The 16,822-nt window shown below is 41.7% G+C and overlaps 1 protein-coding gene across 1 annotated transcript in view; it reads right to left on the bottom strand.

Moving 5' to 3' along the window:
- Window positions 1–16,822, bottom strand: part of SLC24A3 (solute carrier family 24 member 3) — a 354,780-nt gene that overhangs the window by 144,078 nt on the left and 193,880 nt on the right. Inside the window, exon 3 of the mRNA XM_075862964.1 lies at window positions 16,262–16,338. Coding sequence (XP_075719079.1) covers window positions 16,262–16,338 — 77 coding nt within the window. The remainder of the gene's footprint in view (window positions 1–16,261; window positions 16,339–16,822) is intronic.

Here is a 16,822-nt window from a genome sequence, read left to right as displayed (position 1 = left end):
AGTGGAGGGACAATGTGCTCTAACTGACTTGGACCTTTAACCCTGTGCTGTTGCAGTTATTTTTCGGTTTGTTTTTTTTCCTCCCCAACTTCCAAAAGCCGTAACTTTTTTATTTTTCCCTCAATATAATAGTATGAGAACTTGTTTCTTTGCTGGACGAGTTGTTGTTTTTTTACGGCACCATTTATTGTACCATATAATGTACTGGGAAACCGGAGAAAAAAAATATTTGTGAGGTGGAATGAGAAAAAAACTCATTCCGCTATTGTTTTTTCTTTTTACAGCGCTCACCATGCAGTAAAAACATGTTAACCTTATTCTGGGGGTCAATACGATTATGGCAATACCAATTTTATATAATTTTTTTATGTCTTAATACTTTTTAAAAAAATAAAGAAAATTTGTTAAAAAGATAATGTTATAACTTTATTATTAGTACCATTTTGTGGTACATACAACATTTTGATTACTTTTTATTCCATTTTTTGTCGGAGACAAGGTGACCAAAAAACAGGAATTTTGTCAATTACATTTTTTTTTTACAGTGTTCGCCGTGCAGGTTAAAAAATACTATATTGTAATCGTTTTGACTTTTTTGAACACGGATATACTAATTAAGGGCTTGTTCACATCAGCGCTGGCTTCCATCCATCTGTTCCGTTCAACCTTTCTGTCAGAGGAACAGGTGAACGAAAAGCCAAACTGAAACCATAGCTTCCGTTTGCATTACATTTGATTTCAATGGTATTATTTTTCTTTTAGTTGGTTTAAGTTTGTCTTCGTTCCACTAGGTTTCTGGTTTTTTTTCACGGAAACAATAGCATCGTTTTTTTTTAATAAAGATCATGATTTAGAAAATAAAAAATAGCATCAAGTTCTTGAAAAATATTTTTAACATAAAAACTTAATTTAAAGGGACTTTGTCACCAGTTTATCAATTCCCTATCGCCTAACTAATCTAATAGGCGCTTTGCTGCTGATAACTAACAGTTGGGTTATAATACTTGTGGAAGCTGTAATAGTCGCCATATTGGTCAAAATCGTACTTGCATACTTGTAAGAGTCATTGAGAGAAGGCCCTGGCAATGCCCACAAGTAACAGTCTAAAAAAAAGTGCCCCACATAAACAGTGCCAGAAAAGTGTCCTCAATAAAAAGTCAACAGAGTCCTTCCCTTCACCCAATCATAGAATTGATACAAATATGGCTACCAATAGCCGCCACTGTGTGGAGCTAGCTGCATACTATCTATACAGCTCCCATTGAAATCATATGCATGCTCCCTCTAGTGGTGGCTGTGGAGCGACACTCCAAGACAGTTTGTCCATACTAGACCTAATCAGCTGTATTAAGAAAACTCGCTCTCCCACATTGTGCAACCCATGGTAAGTGAAATTTGTTGGAAGACAAAACAGACAAAAACTGGATTTTCACATTTTGCCTACAGCTACACTGGAGATTTCATTCTAACAATGCATGACATCCTTATGAGAATGTTTTGTCCTATTGCTGAACAAATTATGCCTATATGATGAATACATTTTCATCAAAATAATGAATGCAAATATTTTAGAATAGTAATTTAAACCAAGTGAATACGGCTTAGCTGTAATACCGTACATAACCCATGGAGAAGAGGGGCGCTGTTTATGGGAAAAAAAGGTAACCTTTTTTTCTTAGTGCATACAACCCTTTTAATGTTACTCATTTCCTCTTTAGAATGGAAAGCATCTATAGGACCTTATGTCCACCATATAATGCAATTCTTTCCTTTATACAGTGTTGGCGGTGGATAAAAAAGAGCTTTACCTTCAGTTTCTCCTGTTGCCTATAATGGCTAGTGAAGGGCCGGATGTACGCCAGCCATGGAAGAGTAACAATATACATTACCATAGCAGAGAACTGATTACTTGTGACATAGACCTGTTCTAACAACTCAGGAAAGGTGCAGACATACAGTTCACTTTGTTCTAAAATTCTATTTATTTAAAGCATGTAATCGTTAAAAAAAATCTAATGGAATTGCTTTGATCACATCTCAGAGCGGCCCATTTTTTACTTTACCTTCTCATTGTTAAGTACACATCTTGGACATTATTATGTCTGTATGTTTGATGTGAACATTTTCAACATTTCAGCAAGTTCTAAGTGTTGAATGTTCTCTTAAAGTGTTTATACTGTGGAAAACCCCACAGTTAGTCAGAGGATTGGTATATTCATGCTGTACGTGTGTGCCAGATATTTTATCCCTTCAAAGTTAATTTCATGAGCTACTTTAACTATTAAGTCAGATATATTTGGAGTTTATATGTTCTCACCGGGTTATGTGGATTTCCTCCGGGTACTCCGGTTTCCACACGTATGTATCTGAGATAGGGAAATTCGATTGTGAGCCATGTACTAGTGTATAAACATTTATTTTGAAAAATAGAGAAGAGATCAATGATAATATCGAAATAATTGTTAGGGCATATGGACTTCACGGAGGGAGACCATCACTCGGGAACCCCCCCCCCCATCTATGAGGAAAGGCAGAGATTCACCCAGAAAGAGTTGCTGCCACTCTGGTGGATAAGGCCCATCCATGTATTACATGGTCGACTATTTTTTTCAGTTGCTGGCATGTAGGGTCAGACCCGACTTCCCCCTGTGAGAATGAATAGCTGATCACCATGGGTTAGAGAAGCTGGACTTGTGGCGATCAGCCAAATTGGCTTCTTTTTTACAAATGGCATCTTTGTGAGACAACCGCTTTAAATGTGTCTCGAGTCAAAACTAAATTAATCAATCCAGCACATAATCCCTGTAATGATAACGAAGAGGTGATTGCATTAAACTTGCGGGTGAAAGTGACCTGTGGTGTATGTGAGTGAAGACAGAGTTGGTAGAAGTTGTGCCGCATTATGGTGCCTCCGTGGGCCCCCATATTGCGGAGATATTCCTCTGTAATAAGGCATCCGATGAAGCATGCTACAATTTATAATCCCTTATAATTTAGGCAGAAAAACTTTGTATGACATCAAAGGCAGGTACAGAAGTCTACTGGCAGCGTATTCTGGCTCTGAACAACTTGGAAGTTGTATAGAGCCATAATACGACAATATGCATGAGGTTTACTCTTCCTTTCCTACTACAAACCCCCAAGAACAAGTTTTGTGCTTGTAAAAAAATGTTCTTCCACTTTCTTCCAAATTTTCCAAAAGATTATTTTAAATATCTATGTTCTGAAAGCTTGAGTCTGATAACTACCTAAAGCCGAGATGACATTCAGAGAACTTTCTCCTGCTGGAATAAAAGCATGATTCATCTACAATCAAATACACCAAGTCTACAATGACTCACATCTTTTGTCCATTGCCTTTTAAATAGATTTCCTGGTGAGAAATCACAACACAAAGTTGTGTGAGAGTTCCTGTGGTGTTGGTATTTTGGAAGAAAGGCTTGTTATAATTGATAGCAAACGCCATCAAATCCCTGCAGTTATTACATCAATAAATCCGCTCACTCCAGCTTTCAATCGTAAAAAAATAAAATAAAATAAAGATACACTAAAAGGCTTTTTTTTATCCAAACAGGGACACTCATGCAAAATGCGGTAAATCTGTTTGTTTTTTTCTAATAGACTGCGTTATTTTAAGATATTTCTCCAGCTAAAAGTATAGAACGGGCCAAAAACAATAATACTATCTCTCTGGATATATAAAACTAAATACTCTCGGTTTCAGCAACTTTATTCTCCATTTAACCATTTAGATCTAAGATTTGTCCTATTCAGTATAAACAAATTTTATTTTTTATCACTATTTTCTTAGGTTTGTGAAACCTGCTGACTACATGAAATAGCACATTAAGACTTACAGGATGCAGAGGTGATGATATGGGAAAAGGGCAATAGTAGGAGGAAAATAAGCATGTGAAAAACCAAGGGAGGATTAATAAATATGAAAAAGAGAAATGTATTACAGAAAGTTCGCTCACCGCGTGACTAAGGACCCTAGCGGTCTGAAACGCGTAAGCGTGGTCCCGGGATTGTTGTTTTAATCTTTGTTTTAAAATGACCAAATAAACCATTTAACTTTTTTACCGAGTGCTGGATATTCCTTCTTAGTCTACTTCCATTACCTAGGATTAATAAATAGTTTGAAGAGGCTGTAAAATGCGGGTATATATGGAAATAATTTCTAAATTCTGGGTGGGAATGGCACCCGAGCTAGAATTACAGGATCATACAGGACCCCTTTGGTAATATTACAGTATTTGCATTTAGAGTAAGGAATGGTTTTCTTTGCAGACTGTACTTTTAAAAGTTCTGAATTAGTTTCTAGTGGTAAATGGAAACGCCAGCCAGACAAACATAATCTATCGTTAGAAAATCACTTATTGTTTAAAAGTTTTTATGTTAAAGGAAGTTGTCCTAGCATTAAATCTCATATTCATTGTATAGATCATAAGATTAATAACAATGTTTGCATAGTTGCCAACATTAGATTTTTTTTTCCAGGGACACTTAAGGCCCTTGTACAAAGGACGATTATCGCGTAGAAGAGCGTTCCTATAACTTCCCTGTGTAAACAGGGCAGCTATCAGCAGATCAACGAGCAAACGCTCGAACATCTGCTGATCGTATCGTTTTAAAAAAATAAAATATTATTGTTGTCGGCAGCACAACTCCCTGTGTAAACAGGGAGACGTGCTGCCGACATGATAATAATGTATGGGGACGAGCGATCGGACTACTGACCTCTCGTCCCCATCCATAGCTCCATGTGACAGGAGCAAACGAGCGCCGATCAACTATGCTTCGTTTATCGGCGCTCGCTGCACCGGCCGATTGCCGGATGATGTAAAAGGCCCTTTAGGGTGTGGTGTCTTTGGTGGGTGTGTCTTATGGTCGTGGCTTATCTGGTGGGTGTGTCTAGTGGGCGTGGCTTTCTTTCCAAAATTTCTCCATACAAATAAAAGAACAAAAATTTCTGCACTAGTTTGACTGGCAACAACCATAGTGGCCAGTATCTCTCTGGTTATCCGGTTGTCTCACTTTATCACTAGGGCTAGGCAATATGCGCTGACCACTACTGGCAGCATAAAAAACCTCGTAGATAGTACCACACTCAGTGCCCCTTTCAGATGGTGCTCCACACTGCCCCCAATAGATATTGCAATACACTGCTGCCTTTAGATATTGCCAAGCACTACCTCCTGTAGATAATGCCCCAGTGCCCCCTGTAGATATTGTCACATGACCGCCTGTAGATAGGACTACCCCCCATTTAAGATAGTGCCCTCTGTAGATAATACCACAGTGCCCTCAGTAGATAGTGCCACACACCCCCTGTAGATAGAGCCACACAGCTCTCCTGTAGAATATGCCACACAGCCCCCCTGTAGATGATGCCACACAGCCCACAGTAGATGATGCCACACAGCCCCCTTGTAGATGATGCCACACAGCTCCCTATAGATTATGCCACACAGTCCCCCCTGTAGATGATGCCACACAGCACACAGTAGATGATGCCCCACAGCCCCCTTGTACATGATGCCACACAGCCCACAGTAGATGATGCCCCACAGCCCCCCTGTTGATTATGCCACAGCCCCCTGTAGATGATACCACACACTCCCCCTTGTAGATAGTGCCATATATGGTCATTGATCTCATCAGGGGCTCCCTCTATGAGCGAATCCCCAGCCATAGCGTTGACAAGGCTCTGGACAGGGATTCAATTCCAAGAGGAGTGAATGGCAAAGCAGGAAGCAGATAGTTTCCTGATATGCCATAGTATTCAATTGTATCTGCGTCTTGAGGACACAGATACAATGGAATGTGGCAGTTGCCGGGACACGTCCCGGGACAGTAATTTACCCGGATTGTCTCTGTAAATTCGGGACAGTCCGAGCAATTTCAGGAGTGTTGGAAACTATGTGTTTGTTATTTACGTGCTGTTAAAAAAAATTAGCCAGTGAAGAGTTATGTAATTTACCAACATAGTATAGTGCTACCTGGTGTTCAAAGTGTCTAGCAATGTGCACATCCCCCTACATTCTCAGTCACTCTCCCTACAGCCAGGCTGGTCGCTCCATAGTAAACCTCTGCAGCCAACAGAAATAGCTTCTCAGGAAAGTAGCAGAGCCTCTGCAGTAGCATGGCAGTATAGCTGAGGAGACGACTTCTGCAAGGGAAGTAAGAAGGGACTATATTGTCGGCTGCCAGAGGGGCAACTAGACTGTTTTTGCTCATATCCCTTTCCCCAGTAGCACAGATTAGCAGCAGCACCAAGGGAGACACATGTGAGCAAAAAATGCTGAAAAGGTTTTTTTATTGTATGCTAGAAATGCTGCAATTTACATTTAAACAGCATTTTTAGGACTTTCAGTATGAAAATGATTCATGGGATTACCCATTTAACCCCCTCACGACTGCCATACGACTATATACGTTCCTACTGCCGATGCCCTGTGCTGTTGTCACGTATATAAACATTGGCAGCCTGGAACTAGGTTTAATGAGTGCAGTGCTGCTTCAGTGTGAGCAGTGCTGCACTTTCATGTCTGCCGGGGCTTTGAGAGCCCCGCATACACCCCCCATTATAGATTGCTCCACACACAACCCCCTGTAAATAGCGCAAAACCCCCTGTCGATAGCGCCACCTAAGCTCCCTCTAGAAGCGGAATCCGCAGTCAGAACTCTGGCCGGGGATTCCCCTCCTAGAGGGAGCCTCAGATGTCTCTCCATCCCCGCCGTTGATAGTGCCACCCCCTTGAATATAGTGCCACCCTCCCTGTAGATGGCAACCCCCCATTGTAGATAGCATCACACCTCCCCACTATAGATGGCGCCACCTAAAGTTCCTCTAGGAGCGGAATCTCTGGTGTCAGATAGCTCTAGCCAGGGATTCCGCTACTGGAGAAGCCACTGGCGTCACTATCCATATATGGACAGTGACGATAGATGTTACTCGCAGGTGCTCTGGCAGGGGATTCCGCTTTTAAAGTTAGCCCCTGATGCCCCTGTCAATATATGTCCTCTAGGACAAAAAAATATTAGCTCCTATGTGTAGAAATTTTTCCTTCCCTTTTCCCTTCCCTTGGTTGAACTTGATGGACATGTGTCTTTTTTCAGCCGTACTAACTATGTAACTATGTAGAGGCCAGAGGGATTCCGTTCCTACAGGGAGCTACAGTGGTGCTATCTACAGGAGGAAGGTGCCATTTACGGGGTGGGGGGGGCTGGTGCTATCTGCAGGGAGTGTGGCCCTATCTGCAAGGGGTGTGGGGCTATCTGCAGAGGGTGGCAGTATCTGCAGGGGGTGGCGCTATTTACAGGGGGGTGGTGCTATCTACAGGGGGGGTGGTGCAATTTACAGAGGGGTGGAACTATCTGCAGGGGGTGGCGCTGTCTGCAGGGTTGGCGCTATCTACAGGGGGGATGTTGCTATCTACAGAGGGGATCGTGCTATCGACAGGGTGGTGGCGCTATCTGCAGGGGTTGGCACTATCTATAGGGGGTGCTACATACAGAGGGTATAGCACTATCTACATGGACACAGTGGTATTATACGGGCACTAGCCACGGGGAACACTGTGATGCTGTCTACATGGGCCCTGTTTGTGGCACTATGTGGGCACTATCTACAGTGGGCAAGGTGGCACTTTCTACTGTGTATTGAGTCATTATTTACATGGGCACTGTGGTGTTTTCAGGTGACTGGGACAAAAACCCAAATCCGTTGTTAACTGCTTTTTTTTTTCATTTCATCTGAATATAGCCTCCTTCACTCTCCCCTCACAATGATCCAGGCCAACGAAGAGAGAGGAAGTTCATTGTTACAGAACTGTACAGTGTATATAGATATATATCTATATACATATAATATAGATAAATATATATAAAAAATTACAAAAAAGTTAGTTTTTTCCACATTTTTAGTGATTTGTCTGCTCATAATAAAAATGAAAAACATGGAATTAATTAAACTAATCTAGAAAATGAAAGCCTCATAAGTAAAAATAGTTGTGATATTCAAAGCGGTCACAAAGATATTATTGTTTAAAGAAGTGCACATCAGAAATGGAAAATTTGACCTGGACACAAGGGCATCAATGACAAGTCATGAAAGGGTTAATCATATATATTTTTTTAAATAAAAATGTTTTCCTATTTTTTTATGTCCCTATCTATATAGAGCAGTCACAATAAGCTAACACTTCCTGTAATTTTTCAGATTGTGCTGTGCACACAGGGAGCAGAGTCAATGGATATCTTATCATTACAATGAAGTTCTGAACACCTCTATTATAAAGCTGGGGGCAGATAACACAGGATCACACAATTGACAACAGTCAATAGACAATTTTCTCCAACTGAAAAAACACTTACAAAAGAACAGAAAGAAGATACGTCTAAGGGTCACATAATGGGTAGTTAGGAAGTAGGTTAGGGGCTCATGAACACAATAATATTTGGTATCCCTATCACACAGATCCAGAAAAAAGTGGAAATGCATTTCAATGAGGCTTTGCATATCACTGTATACCCATACTAAGATATACAGAGATGTTTTTATGTACAATCCAAAATACAATTCTTACAAACTATAACGTTTTCCTCACTTCTAGTGGAAAACTCAGTTTGCAATACAGCACCACCACACAGAATTATCTGGACTTAAAGGCTATGTACAACTTTGAAAGGATTTTTTTTTTTTTTTTAATAAAATGGTTTGTGCTTGGTGGAACTTTATAATTCGTTTTTATTAAAAATTCCTTTTACTTTTTGAGATTCAGCTGCTCTGCATTCCCGTGCACCTGATGGATTCAGGTCTTCGCATACACATGCAGAATACAGAACAGCTGTATCTCAAAAAGTAAAAATAATTTTTAATAAAAAATAATTATAAAATTGCACCAAACACACTGATTGACCTTGTTATTAAAAAATAAATTTAAAAAATCCCTTTCAAATGTTTACATAGCCTATAAGAATGCTGTGTATTTATTTATTTCAATTTGCTTCTAGAGCACGCATATATTGTGCAGTGCTGTACAGAGTTTATAATCATTCACAACAGTTCCTGTCTCCTATGGGGCACATAATGTAATCTCCCTATTTTATGCACACACTCTTTGACCAATTTCATAGGAAGCCAATTGACCTATCAGTACATACAAACTCCGGGTAGATGTTGCGCTTGGTCAGAGTCAAACCACTAACCACTGAGCCACCATGTTGAATTCTGCCCAGACTGTGTCCAAAAATTGATTGGCATTATGGGTGGAGGATTTGTGTGTGTAGTAATAGGAATGTTTACAACTTTAAATGAGCTAAAGCTAATACTTAATTTAGAATCACTCCATTATTTGTATAGTTACTGCTGTAAGGGTTCTAAAAGCTTTGTTGTCTAATTTTACCCAGCCATAATGTAGATAATCATTTAGAGCCGTACCAGCACTTAAAAGTCTCTAGTTGTGTGGGCCGCTATTTGAAAGGTTTGCAATTATTTAAAGCAGAAATGTGTTAGCTGTGAGATCAATAACATTTGGGATGAAGAAACACAGGCTTACTCTTGTTTGATTCTCCAATACAGAATAAATTTGTAGAGCTTATTGGAGCAATGCCAAATGTTTCCAAGTATCCTAACGTATACCACTTGCAGTTCTTCCACACAACGGTGTAGTAGCAAGGCCGGATTAACAATGGAGCAGATGGAGCTCTAGGTACAGGCCTCCCCATAAAATATGCCTATGGGCTAAGCAGCAGCAGGTCCGGTTGGTAATCTGCCCAACCGGGAAGATTCCTAGTGGACCGTGCTAGTAAGTGGGCCGCGCGGACACACATTCGCCTTCAACCATATCTGCGTCCTCAGGATGCAGATACAGATGAAACCTATGGCAGAGCATAGAGCCACAGGCTCCCTGCCCTGCCATTATCTTTCTTGCAGGCAACAGGTTGATGTAGGCCTACGCACACAGGACGTCAGCGTACCGGTGCAGGCAGCGTGATGACATCACTGCAATGCGCCACCTGCGTCAGGCTGTAAAGTCCAGAAAAAGCTTCAGCAGATCCGCTCGGTATTGGATCGGCAGGGTTGGGTGAGTCTAACTTACAACTCTTGAACAAAGGGGTTGCTACTACCAGGGGCACAAAGGTAGGAATATTTATTGAATGAGCATTCATTACTGTCTAGGGGCACACAATACTGTTTAGGGGCACAGGGGGCCTTATTACTTTTTAGGGGCTTACGGGGGCATTATTACTTTTTGGGGGGTTACATGGAAGCATTATAACATTTTGGGGGCCCACAGGGGGCATTACATTCTATGGAGCACATAAGGAGCACTAGTACTGTGGTGGGCACAAAGACATTGATTATTACTGTGTTTTGGCAAAAAGGAAGCATTATTTCTGTCAAAGGGGCATTATTACTTTGTTGGGGCACAACGGTAAACATTATTACTACACCGCGTTCCAAATTATTATGCAAATGTTATTTTTCGCTCATTTTCCTAAATAGTCGATGCAAATGACAGTCAGTATAATCTTCAAGCCATCAACCATTGGAGTATAATGCAAATTTTATTGAACAAATCTCCTAATGATAACAGATTTTTTTTTAGAAGTAAAAAACTCAAAATGCACTGTTTCAAATTATTATGCACAACAGAGATCAAAACATTTTAAAGGTTGTAAAGAGAACTAAAATGGTAATTTGTTGAATTTGCAGCGTCAGGAGGTCATATTTACAGAAATCAAAAGCTCTTTCAATCAAAAAAAACTTAACAGGCCAAGTTACATGTTAACATAGGACCCCTTCTTTGATATCACCTTCACAATTCTTGCATCCATTGAATTTGTGAGTATTTGGACAGTTTCTGCTTGAATATCTTTGCAGGATGTCAGAATAGCCTCCCAGAGCTTCTGTTTTGATGTGAACTGCCTCCCACCCTCATAGATATTTTGCTTGAGGATGCTCCAAAGGTTCTCAATAGGGTTGAGGTCAGGGGAACATGGGGGCCACACCATGAGTTTCTCTCCCTTTATGCCCATAGCAGCCAATGACACAGAGGTATTCTTTGCAGCATGATTGTCATGCAGGAAGATTATTTTGCTACGGAAGGTACGGTTCTTCTTTTTGTACTACGGAAGAAAGTGGTCAGTCATAAACTCTACGTACATTGCAGAGGTCATTTTCACACTGTCAGGGACCCTAAAGGGGCCTACCAGCTCTCTCTCCCCATGATTCCAGCCCAAAACATGACTCCGCCACCTCCTTGCTGACGTCGCAGCCTTGTTGGGACATGGTGGCCATTCACCAACCTTCCACTACTCCATCCATCTGGACCATCCAGGGTTGCACGGCACTCATCAGTAAACAACACGGTTTGAAAATTAGTCTTCATGTATTTCTCAGCCCACTGCAACCGTTTCTGCTTGTGAGCATTGTTTAGGGGTGGCCGAATAATAGCTTTATGCACACTTGCAAACCTCTGGAGGATCCTACACCTTGAGGTTCGTGGGACCCCAGAGGCACCAGCGGCTTCAAATACCTGTTTGCTGCTTTGCAATGGCATTTTAGCAGCTGCTCTCCTAATCCTATTAATTTGTCTGGCGGAAACCTTCCTCAATATGCCTTTATCTGAACGAACCCGTCTGTGCTCTGAATCAGCCACAAATCTTTTCACAGTACGATGATCACGCTTACGTTTTCTTGAAATATCCAATGTTTTCATACCTTGTCCAAGGTATTGCACTATGCCCCCATACATTATAATGCCCTATAGCTGTCCCCATACAGCATAATGCCCCCATAGCTGCCACCATACAGTATAATGTCCCCATAGCTACCTCCATACACTATAATACCCACACAGATGCCCCCATACAGTATAATGCCCCACAGTGTCCCAATGCCCCTGTAAATAGTGCCGCAGTGCCCAATGTATAGAGTATCCACATAGATGGTGCCAGTGCCCACATAGTCCCACAGTGCCCACATATTAAGTTCCAGAGCCCACATATAAAGTGCCAGTGCCCACATATAAAGTGTCAGTGCCCACATAGAGCCACAGTGCCCATGTAGATGGTGCCCATATAGTGCCAGTGCCCACATAGTACCACAGTGCCCACATAATGCCAATACCCACATAAAAAGTGGCAGTACCCACATAGTGCCACAGTGCCCATGTAGATGGTGCCCATATAGTGCCACAGAGCCCATGTAGATGGTGCCACACCCCCCTGTGGATAGCTCCATTGGGACTACCTCTAGGAGTGCAATTCTCAGCCGGAGAATCAGGGATTCTGCTCCAGGACGAGCCCTTGACGTCACTGTCCATATATGGATAGTGACGCCAGGGGCTTCTCCAGGAGGGGAATCCCCAGCAAGAGTGTCGGCAATGCTCTGACCGGGGATTCCATTCCAGGAGGAGCCACTGATGTCACTGTCCATATATGGACAGTGACGTCAAGGGCTTTTCCAAGACAGGAGTCCCCAGCCATAGAGCTTGCGCTGCTCTGGTCCAGGAGTCCATAGTTGAATGCTGAAGCAGGGTTGAATGATGCCTCAGCATTGGATTCAACTGTCTGCGTCATGAGGATGCAGATACAGTTGAAACAGGAACATACCACCGGCCGCCCGGGACAGCAGGACACCGCCCAAAATCCGGGACTGTCCCGCTGAATCCGGGACGGTTGGGAGGTATGAAAATATGGTGACACAAAACAATTTTTTTTCTGGCAAATAGTTTTTTCTCTGTAAAAGTAGTCAATAAGAATAAAAATATAAATTTGGTATCGCTGTAATCGTATTAACCTGCAGAATAACATTAACATGTAGATTATACTGCTTGGTGAATGCCGTAAAAACTAAATCCAAGAAACTATGCCGAAACTGCAGGGTTCTTTTCTATTCCACCCTAAATATTTTTTTTCCATTTTTCTGTACATTGTATGGTACAATAAAAACAACAAATTGTCCTGCAAAAAAGCCCTCATACAACTGCAAATAAAAATGTGTGTAAAATTTGGTTCTCAGCATATCGGCAAGGCTTTGGAACTTCAGGCCTTAAGTCGCTATCTCTTCTATCACCTATTAAAGTAAGTGATACAAGCAATACTATATATATTATATCATCCAAACTGGCAGTGTTTAGGGGTTAGTATATGTATGCAATATTACCAATCTGGAGATCTTTGTGCCCAGTGCCATGGCCATACTGTAAGTCCAGACTCCTATTGCATAACCTTACCCGATATGATCTCCATTGCAATGGATTGTCCTGCCTCTAAAACCGTATCCCCCAAAATAAAATTTTGGTTTGGTCAAAAAATAATTATTGTTGCCAATTGTCTCTAAATTTAAGCCATGAAGCCATTCATGCAGTTCTCGTGCATTTTTACGTCTAGCTAAAGGCATAAACATATCAGGTCAATTATTATTAAATGTCAGTGCCTACTTTATTTGCAAAATTCATACGAACGAGCATTGTTTTGATGTGTTTAGCATTAAACAATGTGATTACTATTTTCTAAGAAACAATGTAACTTGTGATATACACATTAAAATACATTGTCCACAGAAAGGATATTTAAATAAGTTGTCTGAGATTAGAAATATGGGCCTTTTTTTTTCACCCGTGAAACAGCGCCACTCTTATCCATGGTCTGTGTCTGGTATTGCAGCTCATTTTATCTAATCTATCAATTATCTCTTTTATCTGATCTCAGACAACCCCTTCAATGCAACATTAGTTCACACACTTGGCAAGCAACAATTTTATATTCCAAATTAATAACATACATGTAGTATAGGAGTCATATACAATCTAAAAAAAGGTATTTGTTGTTATAGTGAAATGCTCTGCTCTGTATAGCAGGTTTACAACACTGTGCAATTCTTCCTCCAAAATATCATAGCACTTTTCCCTTGTGCAGAGTGAGGGTTCTATGACACACTAGAAGACTAGGGCTTGAGTTAACACTGCTACATCTGCGCCCCCTATGGTTACACCTCCAAGTGATTTAATACATTTAAACCAAAAAAACTGATAAACAAATGTAAAAACAATTAATGAACCTGAATAGATGCTAACAGCATGCTGCAAACATCTTGAAATCAAACTAAATCTATCTATCTATCTATCTATCTATCTATCTATCTATCTATCTATCTATCTATCTATCTATCTATCTATCTATCTATTTATAAGGCCTCATTTACACGAGCGTAATATACGCGCGTGCGACGCGTGTGCTTTTCACGCGTGTCGTACGCACCTATATTACTCTATGGGGCAGTGCAGACAATGCGTGAATTTTGCGCAGCGCAAGTGCGTTGCGTAAAACTCACGACATGTTCTATAATCGTGCGTTTTTCGCGCATCACGCACCCATTGAAGTCAATGGGTGCGTGAAAACCACGCATGCCGCACGGAAGCACTTCAGTGCGAACTGCGTGATTCGCACAAGAGCTGTCAAACTGAATGTAAACAGAAAAGCACCACGTGCTTTTCTGTTTACAAACATCCAAACGGAGTGTCAGAATTTAGAGATGAGCGAACCGAACTTCACCGGGTTCGGTCGGCCGAACTCGTTTTGACCGAACCCGGCAAAAAAATTTCCGGTACGCGACGTCAGGAGACAGTCACTGTCCACGGTGCTGAAAGAGTTAAACTGGTTCAGCACCCTGGACAGTGACTTCCGATCACAATATACATGAATCTGTAAAAAAAAAAGAAGTTCTGACTTACCGATAACTCCCGGCTTCTTCCTCCAGTCTGACCTCCCGGGATGACAATTCAGTGCAAGTGACAGCTGCAGCCAATCACAGGCCAAGCACAGGCTGCAGCCAATCACAGGCTGCAGCAGTCACATGGACTGCTGCGTCATCCAGGGAGGTGGAGCCGGATGTCAAGAGAGGGACGCGTCACCAAGGCAACGGCCGGGAGACCGTACTGGAGGAAGCAGGAAGTTTTTGGTAAGTATGAACGTCTTTTTTTTATTCACAGGTTGCTGTATATTGTGATCGGAATTCACTGTCGAGGGTGCTGAAAGAGTTACTGCCGATCAGTTAACTCTTTCAGCACCCTGGACAGTGACTGACGTCGACTAGCCTCATCTCTATGATGGCGGCTGCGCGAAAATCACGCAGCCGCGCATCATACACTGATGACACACGGAGCTGTCAAGTGCCTTTTGCGCACGCAAAACGCTGCGTTTTTTGCGTGCGCAAAACGCACACGCTCGTGTAAATGAGGCCTAAGAGTAGCACTATGATAGCAGATGTGTGGGTGCAAGCCTCAGGGTCCCGACCTCCAACCCTTCTCACAGAGACTTCAACAAAAATAGACAGCACTCCAACTGTTTTCAAAGTGAAAAAGAGTTTTTTTTAATTCACCCATTAGGGTGAATAAATAAACTTTTTTTCACTTTGAAAACGGTTGGAGTGCTGCCTCCAATCAAGAAACCCATCGTGATTGTGCATATATCACCAACGGGAACGCCCCATATAGGAGGATTTTTGTTTAAAATTCATTCCATTCTACTTTGCTGTAAAGTAGGAGTGAAATACAGAAAAAGACAGAGGAAGTGGCGCTCCTCTGAGGTCATATTGTTTTTTTAAAACCATACATCAAAAAGAAAAGCGTTGTGTTGGGCAGTTGTGCTGTTATAGCCACAACACTACTGCTTTGCGTCTGTGAGTCTATTAGTTTTCACAGCCGGCTGTCACCCCCCGCTATCTCTCAGAGGATAGATCCTTGTTCCAAGGAAGAGATTGCTGTAAAGTGTCTACCTAAATAACATTGCTGTCTGCCTAAATAACATTGCTGTCTACCTAAGTAACATTGCTGTCTGCCTAAATAACATTGCTGTCTGCCTAAATAACATTGCTGTCTGCCTAAATAACATTGCCTAAATATCATTATCTAATCAATAAACCAGGCAATGTAGCTCCAACCTGCGTGTTTCCATAGGTTCGGGGGCACCACATGTTGGATCAGTGGTGCAGGCTATCTGGGCCAGTAAATCCCCATTAAGAAATGACAGGTGATGTGGCCTGTGGGAACAAACAAGTTGCACACCCTAGGGCCTAGGCTGTAAGTGGATTTTGTTTTCTATAAAACAGGAATTAAAAAAATAATTCTGCACTATATTTTAACCAAATTACCTTGCTTAAATCCTTGATTTGGCGACATGCTACATAAGTTATTTAGCACAGAACTAAAATATAAATAATAAACAAATTTCAGAAAAATTAACTTACACATAGAACATGCAGAATGATCGCGCCATGCCGTCGGTCCTCATGTGAGAAGATATCACTGGGGAATTCATGAAGAGCTGCAAAAGCAATGTAAGTCAGTAATGGTTAGACAAAGGTATTGATATAAGGATAACATAATAAACATAAACATTACATATAAAGTTAAACAATGTAAGGCAGAAGCCTAGATACAATATACTATTATGGTCTCTAAGGCTATGTTCACACGGAGTATTTTGCCGAGTTTTTTGACGCGGAAACCGCGTCGCAAAACTCGACAAAAACGGCCCGAGAACGCCTCCCATTGATTTCAATGGGAGGCGTCGGCGTCTTTTTCCCGCGAGCAGTAAAACTGCCTCGCGGGAAAAAGAAGCGACATGCCCTATCTTCGGGCGCTTCCGCCTCTGACCTCCCATTGACTTCAATGGGAGGCAGGAGAAAGCGTATTTCTCGCTGTTATGCCCGCGGCGCTCAATGGCCGAGGGCGAAAAACGGCGCGATAATCGCCGCGAAAATCGGCGTTCAGGGAGAGGAATATCTGCCTCAAAGTTCCAAACGGAA

This window comes from Rhinoderma darwinii, chromosome 4 (assembly GCF_050947455.1).
Source record: "Rhinoderma darwinii isolate aRhiDar2 chromosome 4, aRhiDar2.hap1, whole genome shotgun sequence".
NCBI lineage: Eukaryota > Metazoa > Chordata > Amphibia > Anura > Rhinodermatidae > Rhinoderma > Rhinoderma darwinii.
Note: the sequence above shows the minus strand (reverse complement) of the source record. Positions and strands in the feature narration are given on the sequence as shown.